Here is an 18760-nt window from a genome sequence, read left to right as displayed (position 1 = left end):
TTCTTCTGGCACACAGTGTATGTGATATGGGGAAGGGGAGAGACGGATTTTTCAATAGTATCCATGCTACAGATGTTTGTACACATGTCTCCACCTTTACCCTAAAAAAACAACTAACGGTGCTTTGAATGAAACTATTATTTTAAAAAGGTCAACACCAAGTAAAAGTTGAATAGATGAGGTGAAAATCTAAAAATTTAAAGTTTAGTTATCATGCAAATTGTGCACAAACTTTTATTCCAAAAATTACTTTGGAATTTTTATTTCAAAGAACTACCATTTATTTTATTTCACATTCTTTAATAAATGTAGGAAGATGGCACACATTCCTTAAGGCTTCCTCAAATAAAGATTTCATGTGATGCATCAGATTTACTCTGTGGTATAAAATTGGAATGTTCTTCCTGTTTTTGGAGATGCTGACTTTTTTTTTTTTTTCCAAGTCAAAATTTATCAGTCTGAAGAATGTGTACACTTGGAGGAGTGCGATCCTAATTTTTTAAGTTCTAATTCTTACAGTGGTTTAAGAGCTCTAATAATACTAATTGTGTTTTTTAAAAAAACCTTAGAGATATTCTGAACTTAAATACATGAACATAATAAAAGAGTGTTACATTTTTTGGTTAAAAATAGCAATTTCCGTTTATATGCCGATACTTGGACTAATTCTGTAAAGGAGACAAAAATGCCCCTAGTATGAGCTCCCCTTAGACCAGGTGCTCATCATTATTAATAATAATGTGTAGCTGAACTCAACATACATTATTATTTATTCATCCTTGTGTTCCTAGAGCTTCCCAGTATCTGGAACACGATCAAGTAACCAGCCCTTACAAAACTCTACCAGGTTATTAGTATTGTCTCCTTTCACACGTGAAGAAGCTACTTCAGAGAGGGGAGGACCTTCAGAGGCTGCACAGCTGCCCCATGCTGGGAGCCATGTCGGGGAGGGGTGTGGACCTAGGTGGTCACTCTCCCACTCACCTCCCTCCCTCAAAGCACTTTCTTCCCCCGTCTTCTAGAACATTCACTTGCCTGGCTCTTTTCTTCCCCCCTGCCCATTCCTGTCAGTCTCAATGCTGGGGTGCCCAGGGCTCATCTCTCCTCTGGCCACAATCCCGCCCACCAGGTGACCTCATCTAGTCTGGGCTATGAAAGACTCCCAGATTCCCATCTCTGGCCTGGGCCTGGCTCCTGAACTCCAGCCCACATCCTTAACGAGCTTCCCAATGCTCAGTATAAAAACCTTAGGGTCATCCCTCCCTCTCTCTCACCACACATCCAATCCTAACAGCAAATCTGGGTGGTGCTACCTTCAGAAATATCCAGAATCTGACCACTTCTTGCTCCCACTGCCACCCCTCTGGTTGTCCTTGGATTTCTGCATTGGCCTCTGAGCTGCTCTACTTCCATTCTTGCCCCTTGTGGTCTGTTCTTAACAAGGTAGCCAGAAGGAACCAGCTGGAGCATCCCCAGTCACATCCCTCCACTGCTCGGAGCTCCTCTGATTACTTCCCACCTCACTCAGAGTCCCGAGTCTTACAGTGGCCCTCCCCAACCTGGGGCCCCGTGACCTCTAAGCTCATCTCCTGCTGCTCTCCCCTGGATCTCCCCCTCCAGCACACTGGTCTCTGTTGTTCCTCCAACACACCAGGGACTTTCCCTGCTCAGGGCCTTTGCATGCGTTGTTGCCTCTGCCTGAAAGACTCTTCCTGGAAGATCCCCACAGGACTCCCTTCCTCACTTCCTCAAGTCTTGACTAAAGGTCACCTTTTCAGTGAGGCCTTTGCTGGCTTCCCTATCATAAATTGCAACCCCACCCCAACATTCCTATCCCCCGTCCCGTGCTTTTTTCTCCCACCAACATAGTATCTAACTTACTTATTATGGTTTACTGTCCATCTACCCCTCTAGGATGTAATTTCTATGAGAGCAGGGATTTTTGTCTGATTTGTTCACCAATGTCTTCCCTAATGTCTAGAACACTGTACACACTCAATAAACATTTGATGAATGAATGAATGGAACTCAGAGAGCGTAATTTACTTGCCCAAGGTGGCAGAGTTTAGCTGTGACTCCAAAACCAATGCTCTACATCAACAATTTGTGATAAAACAAAGATGCAATATCATTACACACTCAGATATCTATAAACCTGATAAAATTCAAACCAAATTACATAGCAAGAAATCAATTCCCCCAACTCATTGGGTAGTTTCATTAACCTCCTATTCACTTGGAAGACAAGAGGGATTTAAAAAACAACAACTTAGAAAAAGTGACATACACCTAAGGAATACTTCAGTCACAAGCAGTTGAAGGATGAATGTACCTCGATTCCTGAGGAAAAGTAAATAAATCAGATCAAAATAATTTTCAATTTTAAATGGACTTTTTTAAATCTCAGAAATAAACAAAAAACCCACTATTAACATTTTAGCATTTTAGCATTTTTCCTCCTATACACAAGATTTGGTAGTTTGTATACCATGCTGCATATATAATTACTTAAGACTGCTTTTTCCTCTCTTATAGCATACCTATTTTCCATATTGCTGCATACATTATTATAGCCCCAAATTTTAAGGTTATATAGTGTCTTATCAGAAGGCAATGAAGTCTCCCCTGGTCAAAAGAAAATCAAAGCATATAACCAGCAACTAAACATGGAATCCTGCAACCACTGTTCAGCACATCATCTTCAATTTGACTGCTAGCTCCTCCACTGAACCTGTCCCAGGCGCATTTGCTAGGGGCCAGGAGGATTAGTTCCTTTGGAAATCCTCAAGCCATACTGCTTCTAAAACTCAAAACCTAAGACCATGGGCTATTTAAGAGGCCATTGCCACCATCATCCAAAGATTAAGAGCTAAGTTCCCAGTGGTGTCAAATAAGCACAAGTGCAGAGAAACAAGCAACAAAGAGAGTCACTCATTCAACAAATATGGATAAGCACTGCTGTGCACCAGGCACCGAGGACACAATGCTGCACAGAGGCCTTGGAACTTGAGTCCAATAGCGAAAAAAGCCATTCGTCAAATAGCCACAAAAACAGACTGAAAATCCCAAGAGTAACAAGTGCTACTGAGGAGAGAAATATGGCGCTACAAAGGCTTGTAGAAAATAAGTATTTGTACGAGTCAGGAGGTCAAAGAAGGTTTCCCTGGAAAAGCATGAGCTGAGTTCTGGGGCTAAGAAGGTATTAATGGGGTGCAAGGATATGAAGTGGGCAATGAGGCTGGAAGGAAAGGCAGGGGTCACAACACATAGGACCCTGATCACATTCAAGAGTTTAGCCTCTATCCTAAAAAGAAGGGAAGGCTCAGGAAGGATTTTAAGAGTATGTGGGCACATGAAAAGGGGGTATGAGCAGATTTGCATTTCAAGACCACCAGTGTAGCCTCAGTGTGAGGCAGAAGCAATAGGGGCGTCAGAGCAGACCTGGGAGGAGTATGCCCAGACTAGGCCCAGGGCTGGGTCCTGCATCCAGGCCCTTTCATCAGCATAGTCTCCCAGAACTGTACCTTCTCTTGCCCACCCCCCTCCCCCCACTTCTCCTTTCTTTCGCTCTTCTCTCCTCCCATTCTGCTTCTATCATTGGCTCTACCAGTCCCTAGGCCAACCAGATACAGGCCAAACAGTAATGCCTCCTTATACTCTCTCAGAGCAGGAGATGAGACTTCTGTAAATTCCATCCGTGAACATCACAACACAATGACAGAATCTGACCATGCAGAGAGATGACCGGAACATCCAGGACAGGATAGAAAACTGTGGTAGATGGGAAAGTGGCTTTTTTAATGTAATGAAAAACAATAACAAGAATCAGGAATCCTTAGACAAACCAGTGCTGGGACCCATGACCAGAGATATAGATGTACAGACTGTACATCAGAATATTTTAAAGCTCCCCAGGTGATACTCACGTGCAACCAAGGTTGAAATCAATGACATTCTTTTTTTTTTTTTTTTTACTTTTTTATTTTGAAAATAATTATATACTCATGGGAACACAAAAACAGTGGATGAAGGTCTCCGTGAACCTTTCACCTAGCTTCCTCAGTGATGATATCTTATATGAGACTTCTGACATATAATATAAAACAAAAGAAAGTGAACATTGGTACAATACTGACAGCTACACTACAGATTTTATTCAGACCTCATCAATTTCTCTATATACCACTGTTTGTGTGGCGGCTGTAGGCGTGGCTGACGTATAGTATTGTAACACATACGTTTGATCCAATGCGGTACGCGCAGCAACACGCAACCAGAATCAAAGTCGAAGGCTGCAGGGCATTTGCATACTTCCACAAAAAGAACTCTTCTTTTGTGCTGCTCTTGCCAAACCACACCCAAGTCTGCTCTTTTCCTCTGCTGTCCGCCCGGCAATGCATCTGTAATGCTTCCAGCTTTTCTACTGCTTTTCATTTTTGGTAGCATAAATGGAATCATACAGTATATAACATTTGAAACTGGTTTTATTCATAAAGCACAATGACCTTGGGATCCATCCAAGTTGTTCCTTGTATTTATTCCTTGTTATTGCTGAGTAGTATTTCATTGTATGGATGGACCAGAGTGTGTGTAACCATTCACCTACCGAAAGACATTTAGGTTGTTTCTAATTTTGAGCTATTACAAATAAAGCTGCTATTAACATTCCTGTACACAATTTTATGTGGATACACATTTTTACTTCTCTAGGATGAATGTCCAAGAGTACAATTGTGGGGTCATATGGCAAATGCATAATGAGCTTTAAAGAAACTGCTAATATTTTGCAGAGTGGCTGAACCACTTTACATTCCCACCAGCAATGCACAAGAGAATCAGTTTCTCTACATCCTCGCCAGCATTTGGTGTTATCAGTACTTTTCTTTAGCCATTCCAATGCCCACTTTAATAGATGATACATGGTACTATCTCATTCTGGCTTTAATTTGCATTTCTCTAATAGCTAATGATGTGGAATATCTTTTCATATGCTTATTTTCCATCCGTTTATCCTCTTTGGTGAAATTTCTGTTCATGTCTTTTACCTATTTTTAATTTGATTTTTCGGCTTCTCACTATTGTATTTTGAGAGTTCTTCATACATTCTAAATACAAGTTCTTTGTCAGACATGTGTTTAGCAAATATTTTCCCAGTCTGTAACTTCTCTTTTCATCCTCCTCACAGGGTTTTTCACAGAGCCAAAGTTTTTAATTCTGAAGAAGTCTAATCAATCAATTTTTTCTTTAATGTTCTTTTGGTGTGATATCTAAGAACTCTTCACCTAGGCCTACACCCTAAAGATTTCCTTCTGTTTAACTCTAAAACTTTTATAGTTTTATGTTTTACACTTAAATCCATGATCCATTTTGAGATAATGTTTATAAGGTAAAAGGTTTATGCCGAGGTTTTGTTTTTTGTTTTTGTTTTTGTTTTTGTTTTTGTTTTTGTTTTGGCCTATGGATGTTCACTTGCTCCAGCACCATTTGTTGAAAAGGCTATATACTTCCTCCACTAAATTGCTTGTGCCCTTTTGTCAAAAATCAGTGGGGCATATTTGTTGGGGATATCAGTTGAGCATACTCACTTATTAGTTCCAGTGTTATTTTGTAGATTCTTGAGATTTTCAATGTAGAGAATCATGTCATCTCCAAAAAGGGACAGTTTTATTTTTCCTTTCCAATTCATATGCCTTGTATTTTTTTTCTCAACATTGTATTGACTAGGATTTCTAGTGCTATGTTAAGACTGGTGAGAGCAGATATCCTTGCCTTGTTCCCATTCTCAGGAGGAAAGCATTCAGATCTTCACCATTTAATATGTTAACTGTAGGTTTTTTGTAGATGCTCCTTATGAAGCTGGGGAAATTCCCCTTTATTCCTACTTTACTGAGAGTTATTGTCATAAATGGCTGTTGAATTTTGTCACGTGTTTTTTTCTGCATCAATTGATATGATTCTGTGACTATTCTTTCTCCCATAGCCTGTTGATATAGTGGGTTATGTTAACAGATTTCCTTCATACTGAGAATAAACAAGTGTACATGGTACATGACTTTTTATATGTTGCTAGATTTGTTTTGCTATTACTTTGCTGAGGATTTCTGTATCTATGCTCTTGAGGGATACTGGTCTATAGGGGTTTTTTTTTTTTTTTTTTTGTACTGTCTGTCTGGTTTTGGCATCCATGTAATGCTAGCCTCATAAAATGATTTAGGAGGCATTCCCTCCTATTTTCTGCAAGAGATTTCTGTAGAATTGGTGCTAATTCTTTAAATGTTTGGTGGAAATCTCCAGTGAAACACTCTAGGCTTAGAGATTTCTTTTTTTGGAAGCTTTTAAATTATGAATTCGATTTCCTTAATAGTCATAGGAAAATGAGATTATCTATTTCGTCTTGGGTGAGTTTTAGTAGTTTGTGGTTTTCAAGGAATTGGTCCATTTCATTTAAATTGTTAAACGTATGTGTGTAGAATTCTTTGCAGCATTCTCTTAATATCCTTTTAATAGCTGCAGGACTTGTAGTGATAGTCCCTGTTTTATTCCTAATTTTGGAATTTGTGTCTTCTTCTTCATCTTTGTCGGCCTTCCTAACGGTTTATCCATTTTATTGATCTTTTTAAAGAGCCAGCTTTATCATTGATTTTCCCTGTTGTTTTTCTGTTTTCAACTTCGATGATTCCTGCTCTTATCTTCGTTATTTCCTTTCTTCTGCTTCCTTTGGTTTTTTGGTTATTTCTCTTTACTTTTTCTAGTTTCTCGAGGTGGAGCTTAGATTATCGACTTGAGACCTTTCTTCCATTCTGATGTAAACCTTTACTTCAACAAATTTTCCTCTTGGCGGAGCTTTAGCTGTGTCCCCCAAAATTTAATATGTTGTATGTTCATTTTCATTCGGTTTGATGTATTTTTTTTAATTTCCTTTGAGACTTCCTCTTTGATCCATAGAATTATTCAGAAGTGTGTTATTTAATTCCCAAGTATTTGGAGATTTTCTCGTTATCTTTCTGTTATTGAATTCCAGTTTAATCACATTATGGTGAGAGAACATACCCTATATTATTTCCATTCCTTTAAATATATTGAGATTAGTTTTATGACCCAGGGTATGGTCTACTTGGTAAATATTTCATGGGTAATTGAAAAGGATGTGTTTTATTCTGTTTGTGGGTGGAATGTTCTATAAACATAAATTAGAACTGCCTGGTTGATGATGTTGTTCAGATATTCTATATCCTTGCTAATATCCTATTATAGTTCTTTCAAATGTTGAAAGGGTGATGTTGAAGTTCCTAATTATAATTGTGGATGTATCTCTTTCAAGTCTATCAGATTTCGTTTCATGTATTTTGGAGCTCTGTTGTTGGGTGCATACATATTTAGGATTGCTCTGTTTTCTTGGTGGAATGACGATTTTATCATTGTGCAATGTTCTTTGTCTCAGGTAGTTTCTGCTCTTTAGTCTACTGTATCTAATATTATATATAGCCACTCCTGCCTTTCTAACATTAATGTTTGCACAGTATATCTTTTTCTATCCTTTTAATCTACCTATATCAATACATTTGAAGTGAGTTTCTTGTAGATAACACATAGTTGAGTCACATGTTTTACCCGTTCGGTTATCTCTGTCTTTCCATTGCTCTATTTAGACCATTTATACCTAAAGTAATTATTAATACGTTAGGGCTTAAGTCTGGCATTGTATTATTTGTTTTCTCTTAATCCCCTGTTTATCATTCCTCTTTTCCCTTTTTCTTGCCTTCTTGTGAGTTACATGAACATTTCTTAAAAGTCCATTTTGATTTATCCAGTCTTTTTGAGTATGTTTCACTGTATATTTTTGGTGTTTTTTAATTTTAATTATATGTTTAGTGGTTTTTAGATTTTTTAAAGTTATTACAATATATATACACAACTTATCACAGACTACTGGTATCGATGTTTTCTCATTTCAAGTGAAGTGTAGAAACCTTACTTCCATTGAGGTCCTTTTATACTCTTCCCACTTTTTAAATATAATTTTCTCACATATTATCTCTACATACATTGAACACCACACCAGATGATGCTATAACTTATACTTCAACCATCAAAAATAATTTTAAAAGCTAATGAAGATAAAGTCAGCTATTATACATACCCCTATTTTTACCCATCCACGGTTTTTTTCTTTTCTAAGTTCCAAGCCTCCTTCAGTTATCATTTCCTTTTCTGTTTACAGAACTTGCTTTAGCCATTATTTAAGGGTAGGCCTGCTATTGACAAATTCTCTGGTTTACTTCATCTGAGAATGTTTTTATTTTCTCTTCATTCCTGAAGGATATTTTCACTAGGTATAAAATTCGGAGTTGACCCTTCTTTTCTTTCAGCACTTGAAAATTCTGTGCACTTCCTTCTGGACTCTATGATTTCATATGAGAAATACACTCTCACTCAAATCATTCTTCCCCTATAGGTAATGTATTGTTTCTGTTTTTTCTTTGTCTTTAGTTTTTAGAAGTTTGATTATGATGCGTCTTGAAATAGATTTCTTCAAGTTTATCCTGTTTGAATTTTGCTCAGCTTCTTGATTCTGAAGGTTTATCCCTTTTCCCAATTTGGGAAGTTTACGGCCATTATTTCTTTGAATACTTTTTACTTCCATACTCTTCTCCTTCTGGGACTCCAATGATACAAATGTTAGACCTTATGTTATATTACCATAGGTCTCTGAGGCTCTGTTCATTCTTTTCCCCAGACTATTTTCTATCTCTTGTTCAGACCGGGTAAATGTTATTGATCTGTCCTCAACTTCACTGATTCTTTCCTCTGTCATCTCTAATCTATTACTAAGCTCATCCAATGAACTTATAATATGATTTTATTTTCCAGTTCTATAATTTCCATTTTTTAATATCTTCTATTTATTTGCTAAGATTTTCTAATTTTTCATTTGTTTAAAGTGTTTTTAGTTGCTCACTAAAGCATTTTTATGGCTGCTTTAAAATCTTTATCAGATAATTTCAACATCCGAGTCTTCTTGATATTAGCATCTGTTGATTGCCTTTTCATTTAAGATGTGAGTCTCCTGGTTCTCAGTATGACAAGTGATTTTTTTTTTAATTGTGTTCTAGGCATTTGGGCTATTATATTATAAGGCTCTAGATCCTAGTTAAATTTTAGCAGGTAGTCACCCTATTTAGATTAAGCGTGCAGGTCCTGAGCTACTTTTGTGGGCTGTGATTTCAATGACAGTTTAGTTTCCAGAGCCCTTGCACTGCTATTCTGGTCTTTTTCATTTGTGTTCCCTAGAAGTCATGCTGAAAACCTGGGTGGTAGTCCACACCGCAATTTCTATTCTCAAGCTTCTTGGCATTTTCATTCTAGTCAGATGCATGTATGGGTCGGTCAGGAGTTTGCCAAGGACTTCCTATGCAGCTTTAATGACTTTCTCCGGCTCCCTCCTCTGCAAGATCTTCCCCACTCTCTAGTGGGATGCGTGAGGGGGGCTACTTACTACTGCTGAGCCAGGGGCAGGAGCGTGGAAGTCCAGATTCCCCATTTGGTCACCACTAACAACTCGCCAGCAGATGAAGGGAGACCTGCCATAGGTTGTCTGGTGCCACCAAGTAGGATATAAAATTCCAGATTCCCTACTCAGTCTCTACTGACAACCTGCCAGTAGGGAAGGAGAGTGCTGTTCTAGGCCATTAGCTATCTGTATTTTAAGCTGTATGCTCAACAGCTTAAAACAATATCTATTTATTATCTCACAGTTCTGGGAGTCAGAAGTCCAGGTAGGCTCAACTGGATTCTCCGCTCAGGGTCTTACAAGGGTCTTACATATCACAATGTCAACCAGGCTAGACTCTTATCTAGAGGCTTGGGAGAATAATCCACTTCCAAGCTCACTCAGGTTGTTGGCAGAATTCAATTCTTTGCAGCCAAGGTCTACTCTCTACTCCAATAAAATCACCCTATTCCTTCTCATGCAACTCCTCCATCTTCAAAGCATTCAGTCCTTCTCAAGCTTTGAATCACTCTGACTTCCTATTCTACCATTAGCCAGAGGAAGTTCTCTGTTTTTAAAGGCTCATGTGATAAGATTAGGCCCTCCCTTTTTAAAAGTCAACTGAGCCATATAACACAGTTACTGGAATGAAAACTCATCACATTCACAGGTTCTGGAGATTTGGAAGTACAATCTTGGGGATCATCCCTAGAAATTCTGTCCACCTCACTCACTATTACTGGGTAGAGGGCAGGATGGAATTCGTTATTTAGTCCAGAGGTTCTGCAATTAGAATGATTAATTCTAATGGACTCAGATTGAGCAATATTTATATATTGCTATATTGTTTACGTATTTGTAGTAAACATTTGTTACAATTTCCAGCATGATTGTGTGTGTATATGTACTTTAGAACTAATAATATTTTCAAATGTAGAACTACAGGTCACAGGCTACCAATCCATGTGCTTGAGAAAAGAGATTTAAAAAGATTATGCTGCCAAAGGAGTGCCCAAGCTTTATCAAGAAGCATCATCACCTGAACGTTAACAAATATTCTAAGACCTCTATCCCAACTCCTGCCTCCGCTCCAAAATTCTGACTATGCAGTGCGCCTGGAGCAGGGCCAGGATGGAGAGAGTGCCCTAGGGGACCCCTACATTTCACAAGATTAAATATCCAGTAATGATCACAGCAACATCCTAGTTGGTTTAGATTTTGATCTGCTAGAAAGCTGGGGGTTGAAACACATGATTTCAAAGTTCCTTTCTAAGCTCAGATTCGATAATCCTGTCATTAAGAAAATAAGACTCCATTATGCATAATCACCAAGATCAACTCGGTCAGGGGACTGTTCTCCCTGAGTCACAAGACACCTTCCTCACACATGCTTCCTGCTCCGCAACAGTGACAAAACCTGAGGAATCTGCCAAATGGTGTGGGTTCTCACTGGCAACATACCTGTCCTTAATTACTCCGGACCCTTCTTGGAGTAACATTTCTCACAATGGCTTCTAATAGGTTCCAGTTATTAGTTTCAGGATTTTGTTTCCTAAAAAAAGAAACCTATTTGTTCAAAGTCGAAAGAATAATTTGAGCTGGAACTGGTTGCTTTCAAGGCTCCCGTGCCTGGGGAACAACTAGATAGTCAAACACTGGATTACTTACCACTGATAGAAAAAAGTCAAGCTCTTTCTGAAAAGCATATCCTAAACACTGCAAAATAATAAGTGTCCTTACAAATTAATAAAATATTTCCCAAATCACCTTGCTTTCAGAATTTTTAGGAAGAACAGGAAAAGCCCATAAATCTAGGCAATGGTTACTCTTTTAAGTTGAAATAGCTGATTTCTAAGGAGAATCCTTTAAAATTCAGAAAATAAGTTAGCCACCATGAATATAGAAGAGCAACATGGAAATCTCTACTTTATGTCACTTGTTTAAGTTGTGATTCCTTCTTAAAACATAAATAGCAAAATAACTGTGAGTCTTATCTCAGAGTGGTACGTGTATACAAAATAACGACTGGATGCTCATGGAAGGAAGGCGTAATGCAGCAGGCAATAATAGTAAGGGTCTTAAGCCCTTCAGGACAATTTAGACACCCAGAAAATTCTGCCTACTTGAGCTCAGGTTCCAGAGCCAGCCTGCCCGGGTTCCAGTGCTCTCTCTACTCCTCATTAGCTTGTGTGACCACAGGTGAGTCTTTTTACCTTGAGATGCCTCAGTTATCTCTTCTGAAAAATGGGCACAATAAAAACAGTATCTATGCCATTGGGTTGTATAAGGATTTAATGAGATAAAGCATGTGAAGGGCTTAGCGCTTCCTGCCTGGCATACAGTAAATGCTCAATAAATTTTAGTCACTGTACACAGATAGACACAGGCAGATTATATACACAATGCCAATCAGCCCGTAAGCCTCGAATACAATGTAGCCATTATTATGCCATAGACTAACAGCAATTAGGGCCAAAAGATAACTGTAGGTTCATTTAGCATATTCTAACAGAGCTGCCTGATGAAGCCAGCCAAAACCTTCTCAAGTGGCATGTTAATTAGAAACATCTTTGTAGAACAATGTTTAACGCATGCTCTCCAGAGCACGGAATGACCAAAAGCCAGGTCACAGGAGCTAAAACTGTCATCCTGTGGAAGAAGTTCCATTTGTGATAACATTCCACTGAATGTGTCTCATTTATGCTTATAGCTTCCGGTGCCTAGCACACAGCATACATCCAGTAAATGCTCCCTCGATGAGTATAACAGACCTCACACACCCAAGCACATCACCAATAGATGTTATGAGCAAGAAGAGGCTCTCCCACATTAAGCAACACGCCTGGAAAAATTCCTGCTATCTTTTCAAGAGAGATGAGTATTTTGAAAACAATCTTCCATATAACTCACAAAATTAATGACCCTTGGGTTGGAAATTTTTTTAAGTGAAATTTGATCAAAGAGACCCAATTCGGGGTCTCTGAATATAGAATCGCAACTTGGAAATCTCTATGCCACTTGTTGAAGTAAATTTGGGTTCTTTTCTTAAATCAAAAACAGCAAAGTAATTGAGCTTTATCTCAGAGTGGTACAAGTATGCAAAATCCTGGCCTTTCGCCTCGTTGATTATAAAACAACAACCATATTCACCAATCACTTTAAGCAAATACAAAAAAAAGGCTCTGGATATGCCAAAGAGAGATCTCAAACACCTAGCAAATGAAAGCTGAGGCAACAGGAAACCAAGCTAAAAACTGTTACACTCAGCATAAGATGTGCAAGCTACAAGTAAACCCATCTTGGCCTTCAATGGCAAGGCCTGTGTAAAATGTACTTTGACACACAGCAACAGGCAGAGAGCACAGCTCACTTCCTCACAGACACTGTCAGATCAATTCAAAGATCAACAAGCACATTCTTTTAACCCCTACCGCAGCTTCCTGCTTTTCTACATGTCTGTTTGTGAACGCCAAGTTGTCGAGAGCCTGGGTCCCACTGTGTTTCACCCAAGGTCCCTCCCAAAGTAGCCAGATACACGCATGTTGGCCCGAACTATAGTTTTGAGACTTTTTCTTTTGTAAATTCCTTCGGCTGGCCATTAAAAAAATGCATATCTGTGAATAATGTCAGGAGAACCCAAAAAAAAGGCTGCTCATCAATCCTTTGCCGGACTAAAGCACTCTGTTGTTTGGATCTGAAGATAAGATTCTGAAAGGAAGAGAACAGTAATTCAATCCAACATGGGGCAAATGAACCCCTAAGAAAGAGCCTTTAATAGGCAGCTGTTTTTCTATTTTACGTGGCAGTTCCAGGCCCCAGAAAGGCAGTCATTTTTTTTAAGTAAATGATTTTGAATTTTTCATCCTAGTACCTCCTAGTATTGGACCCTATATTATCATCCATTGTAGTCTGTTCAGAAAAAATATCCAAAAGTTGGAACTCAGACAGAAAATGATGCTCTGTGTGTGACCTTTCAATATCATTCTGATGCATTTCCTGATAAGCACCCCCCACCCCAGGGTCTTCTGATTCTCTCTGGAAATGTAACTTGATTTAACTAACACTTTATTAGGACATTTTACAACTCTATAGAAGTCAAAAGATAACATGTAGGGAAACAATAAGGTATGTGTCTTCCTTTTTATCTTTTCTAGTAGAAATAATAATCCCAGAGGTTAAGATTTCATTGTCCTCTAAGACATGAATCTGTTTGGAATCTAACACGGCAACCTTCTTTGAACATTCCCTTTTCCACTGCGTTGTTACTCAGTTTCTCATGGTCTCACTGAATCAGTTTTGTTATTCTGCTGATTCTCTCATTAAATGGGTTCAATAAAACTTTGACACATGCTATTTGTAAGTTTTTAACAATTTAAGAAATGAGTCTTTGATAGTTCCTGGGCTGGACAATCAAATGGTCCCTGTGAGACTGAGTTCTGTGCCCCAAGACCCCTCAGAAACCATGCTCATAAGGCAGTTACTCGAAGACAACCAGATTTAGGCTATGAGCTCAGTTGGTTAGTGTGGCACAAATGAGGCTCCAGCACAGGTCTGACACCTCCCCCCATTCCACAGAGGTCACAGCTTTAAACAACAACAACAAAACACATATACATTAAAACTGGGCAAGGGTAGCCATTTCACTCCTACATGTATGTATACAAGAGAAACAGTGCCCATGTCCATAAGAATTATACAAGAATGTTCAAAGCCTATATTCATAAAATATCCAAACTGGAAATAACCCAATGTCTCTCAACAGCAGGATGGATAAACAAATTATGGCATATTCATAAAATTAGATCTATACAGCAAGAAAAAGTGTTGATATACACGGCATGTTGTTGAGCAAAAGAAGCCATATATAAAAGAGCACATCTTATATGGTTCTATTTATATGAAATTAATGTACAGGCAAAACTAATTTATCATGATGGTTTACCTATGGGAAGGAGAATGACTGGGAAATGGCGCAAGGGATAGAAATAGCGCTGATCTGGATGACGGTTACAGAGCTGCACATTTACATAAAAAAATCATCAAGCCATAGAAGTACAACTTTAGCATTTTACTCTATGTAAATTTCGCCTGAAAAATGAATACATGTTTTAAAAAGAAGAGGGATAAAGAAAAAATGTATCCTAAAAGAAGCGAGTGGAGAGAGAAGTAGAGAGAAGGAAAGTGGGATTTTAAAAAACTCTTCTTCCACATGTATAGTAAATAAATAAGAACTAAATAAAAGAAAGAGGGACAAATCCAGAAGGCCATGAGGCTTAGTTGAGTACATTTATGTGTATCAACAAATCTCAGCCCGAGAGCTGGTGAAGCCCGGGCATTTTTCTTAACAATGAGGAGGTGAAAATGGTTTGCAATTTTCTTTTGAGAAACTGAGACAATATAGAGTTGAGGGTGGATACTGAATCCCAACATTTTGGGGGCCCATGCTCAATTGGGACACTAAGGTTCCGACAAACGAATCAAGAAAATGCTTAAGGCAGGCTCTCTGACAGTGTTAACGCTGGCAGAAAGGCACACAAATAAACAATGGATTTCACAATTCAATCTGGGGACAAATTATTCTTAGCTAAATAAGGCATGTGTAAACCACTTCCAAAACTGTGAACTTATGCCAATGTGATTATTACTTAAAGATGTATTTTCAGCTTCTAGAACTCTCTACGGCAGTTTTTGTTATTGTTAAACTCCAGTGCATCCGTCTAGTAGATTTTCAATAATAGGCCTAAAACATTCCCAGTGGGTGAAGACTTGAAAATAGACTCAGCGATCTGAAGGAATAGAAGTTTCTTTTTCTGCCAAATGTGACAGCCACAAGTGGTGTGGCCCCAGCCGTTCCTGCCACAGCCTTTCTGGCCTGGGAGAAACAAGCACTCCAAAGAGCACAACTTCTCCTTGGAAGTGCTCTAGCTGAGATGAGATGACAAGTGATTAAGAAGAGTAGGGGCTCTCTGGGCAGAGGAGAGGGGACGGTGGCACACTTGGTAGGTGGCCAGCCACGTGCTAAGTGATTTCCGTGCACTGTCTCCTTTAATCTTTGGAGTGGCCTAAAGAGGTAGTCAGGCTCAAAAAAGGGAACAGATGGCCTACTTGAATTAGGTAATGTGAAGTAGGATTAATAAAGAGACTTTTACAAAGTATGTGAGGTACAGAGAAACTCTGAGGCAGGAACCAGGGCTAGAAACATGGGCGCCCTGGGGCCTGCAGGGATGAGGGCAAAGGAGCATGGAAGAAGGGGACATAACAGGAGCAGCCACCATCTGGTCGAGGGACACAGCCATCTTGAGGTAACCCCAGGGCAGGAAGCCAGCAGGATAACCCCTAATCTGGCTGGCCTTCCTTTCTCCCTGCCATTTCCCACCAGCCTATCCTTGAACCAAAGCCCATGGAAGCCATGGGGCAGGAGCCTGCTGTGGTGGCCCAAGGCCAAACAGGTGGAGAAAGGTTGAGAGAGGCCCCCATTTGACAGTGAGGAGCCCCTCTGTTCCCCAGCACTCCCCGAGCAAGCCTGCATGAGCTCTTCCTGCACTGTGCCGTCCTGCCCTGGTGCCCACTGCCCTCCACGAATGCTTACAGCGGCCACACTGCCTTAGGCTCTGAGCAAAGTCCAGCTCAGGAGTTCGCTGAGTCTGTGGATTTGTGGTTTGGAATGAGGGGGCGCTAAGCCAACAGGACACGTTAAAGGCTTTCAAAATAGTGCCTACTGTCAAAACTGGAGCCAACACTGGAGTCCCTTCTCCTTCCCAGGGTCCTCCTCTTCTTTCCTATCTCTTTCTCTTTCCCACAGTCTTCCCCTCCTTCCCAGAGTCCTCGTCTTTCTTTCCCAGACCCTCCTTTATCTTTCCCACATTCCTCCCCTCTCATTCCTTCCTCCTTCATCTTCACCTCCTTTTATCTGGTAAAACTCTCCTTCCACACCAGAATTTGGCCCAACTGCAAGGACACTCCTTGCCCCAAAATTGGGGTTTTTGTTTAAAAGGGCAAAAGAATTCATCCCGTTTACACATCGACAGAGTTAATCTGTGGTGGCCCAGATGTAATGCTTTCCTACTCTTAAAATGGGAGAGAGCTGCCAGGTTCAACTGTAGTCAAAGAAAAAAACTGTCTAGACTCCCACAATCTTTTACAGAAAGCAAGGTTTATCAGCATGTTACCAACAGAACTCTCCCCAGCTTTCTGCAGAGGAGGAGGAGAAGGAGGAGGGGGGAGGGGGAAGAGGAATGGGAGGTAGAGGAGAAAAAGAAGAAGATGGAAAAGAAGGAGAAGGAAGAGAAGAAATGTTATCAGGATCCTTTAAGGCAAGATCCTGAAGAAAGATCAAACTGGCTTCTCATTCGCTCTAGACTGAGGGCAGGGTCCAGGTAGCGGGCCCAGGGGATGAAAGCCTGAAACACATCACTGTTTTTCATTCAACAACCCCTTTCCATAAAACCGTCTCATGTAGCCCTCAAGGCTCTTTGAGGGGAGCACCTGCTTCTCTGGGCCTGTGTTCCCCACACCACCTGCCCCCACAGCCTCAAGTCTTAGTCATGGTCTATTATTGCTGAAACTACAGCAGGAGCCCTGGGGATATCTGCACACAGCCCTTCCCACTGAGAACAATCCGGTGTTCTCTAGTGTAGAGTTTATGGTACAAGGACTTTTTAGACCTTGGTATTTCCCACAGGGAACGGCCTCCAGATGATCCTCTTTTTTACCCGATTTCAACTGTTATTTACAGCTGTGTGGTATGTAATTTTTTTTTTTACTTTTTAAAGTATAGCTGGCATCTAATATTACATTGGTTATATTAGTTTCAAGTGTACAATATAGTGATTCAATATTTTTACGCCTTACAATGTGATCACCCCACTAATTCTAGTAATAATCTGTCACCAGGCACATTTATCACAATATTATTGACTATATTCCCCTTTGCCTTTTTCACTCATCCTCCCACCCCCTCCCCTCTGGTAACCATCCCCTTGGTCTCTATTTCCGTGAGTCAGCTTTATTTGGTTTTGTTTGTTTGTTTTGTTTTAGAGTCCTTAACATGAATAAGCTACATTTTTTTTATAATTAACCCCTAGATGACTTCAGCAAAGGGCATAATTTTCAAAACTTTACTGGAAAAAAAAATTGATTTTATTCAATGCTCCATGGCCAAAATGAAGGAGAGGAAAATATTATTGCTCCTATCAAAAAGGCAACATGAATACAAAAGTAAAAAAAAACATAGTATGATTGAAATTCTGCATTTAGTTCAATTGCTACTTAAGTGGTCAAAACTAGTTTCACTCCCATTTTGAATGGAATGGAAAAGAGTAAAATCCTTTTAAACCATCAAAGCAAATAAACAAATACATAATGAATCAATTTAACAAGCTTTATATTTTTCCAGCATTTTCTAAGTGGCACACAGTTTGGAAAGAGAACATTCTGACCTTCAGAAAGTGACTTCAAAATAGGTATTTCTAGATATCTAGGGCAAAGCTATACATGCTCTTCTTGATGGCACACAAGAGGCTCGTCCCCTAAAAGAGCCCATGAAATTCTTCCAGTGCCCCCACAGCTTTGGTCAGTAGAGCCCACACAGGAGACAGGAAAAGGGTTTCGCTTTGTACTCACTCTTACAAAGTTGTCAGGGAACAAACCTCTCCTGCCGTTGATCTGTCCCTCCCACCAGCCTCCATCCTCCTTCCTGATGTTGGTGATGATCTCACCCACGCTGATTGTCAGCTCATCGTCGTGCTGGGCCTGGTAGTCAAACTCCACTATGGCCTCCACTGAAAGAAAGGAACAGGGATCAAAAAAAGAGCACCTCAGATCGAGTGTTGGAGAAGTCAGACCCGGCAGCCCTGGAAGGTCACTAAAGTTATATTAAAGGAACTTCCGCTCTACCAGTACTTAAAATAACAGGGCCACACACAGCAAGCTGATTTTGGTTAACCTGAGGCCTGCAGCACAAAAACCACAAAGTGCTGGTCCGTGGTCAGGCACAGGGAGAGTGGCCTACAGGTCTCAAGGCCAACAGGGACTTCAGTGGGTAAACCACACAACGATAGGAGACCAACAAAGATTGCGCCCCCCAGAGGGAGTCCAGCATCATTTCCCCAAGTGCAGAGACTGGCAGATAATAGGAACGAGTTTGGCTCTTGGGTGCCCCCACCCTCTCCAAGACTAAGGTTGCATAAACTGTGGATAATAGTTCCCACTCTACAGAGATGATGCCCATCTCTCAGAGACGACATGTGTAAAGACAGCTGATACAGAGGC

General features: G+C 40.0%; 1 protein-coding gene across 2 annotated transcripts in view; it reads right to left on the bottom strand.

The window, feature by feature from the left end:
* The window catches only part of SH3KBP1 (SH3 domain containing kinase binding protein 1), a 313545-nt gene that overhangs the window by 246385 nt on the left and 48400 nt on the right, over nucleotides 1-18760 (bottom strand). For both annotated transcript variants that reach the window (XM_039852304.1, XM_039852302.1), the window contains exon 2: nucleotides 18113-18270. In XM_039852304.1, coding sequence (XP_039708238.1) covers nucleotides 18113-18270 — 158 coding nt within the window. The remainder of the gene's footprint in view (nucleotides 1-18112; nucleotides 18271-18760) is intronic.

This window comes from Pteropus medius, unplaced genomic scaffold (assembly GCF_902729225.1).
Source record: "Pteropus medius unplaced genomic scaffold, Ma_sr-lr_union100, whole genome shotgun sequence".
In the NCBI taxonomy this organism is placed as follows: Eukaryota; Metazoa; Chordata; class Mammalia; order Chiroptera; family Pteropodidae; genus Pteropus; species Pteropus medius.
Note: the sequence above shows the minus strand (reverse complement) of the source record. Positions and strands in the feature narration are given on the sequence as shown.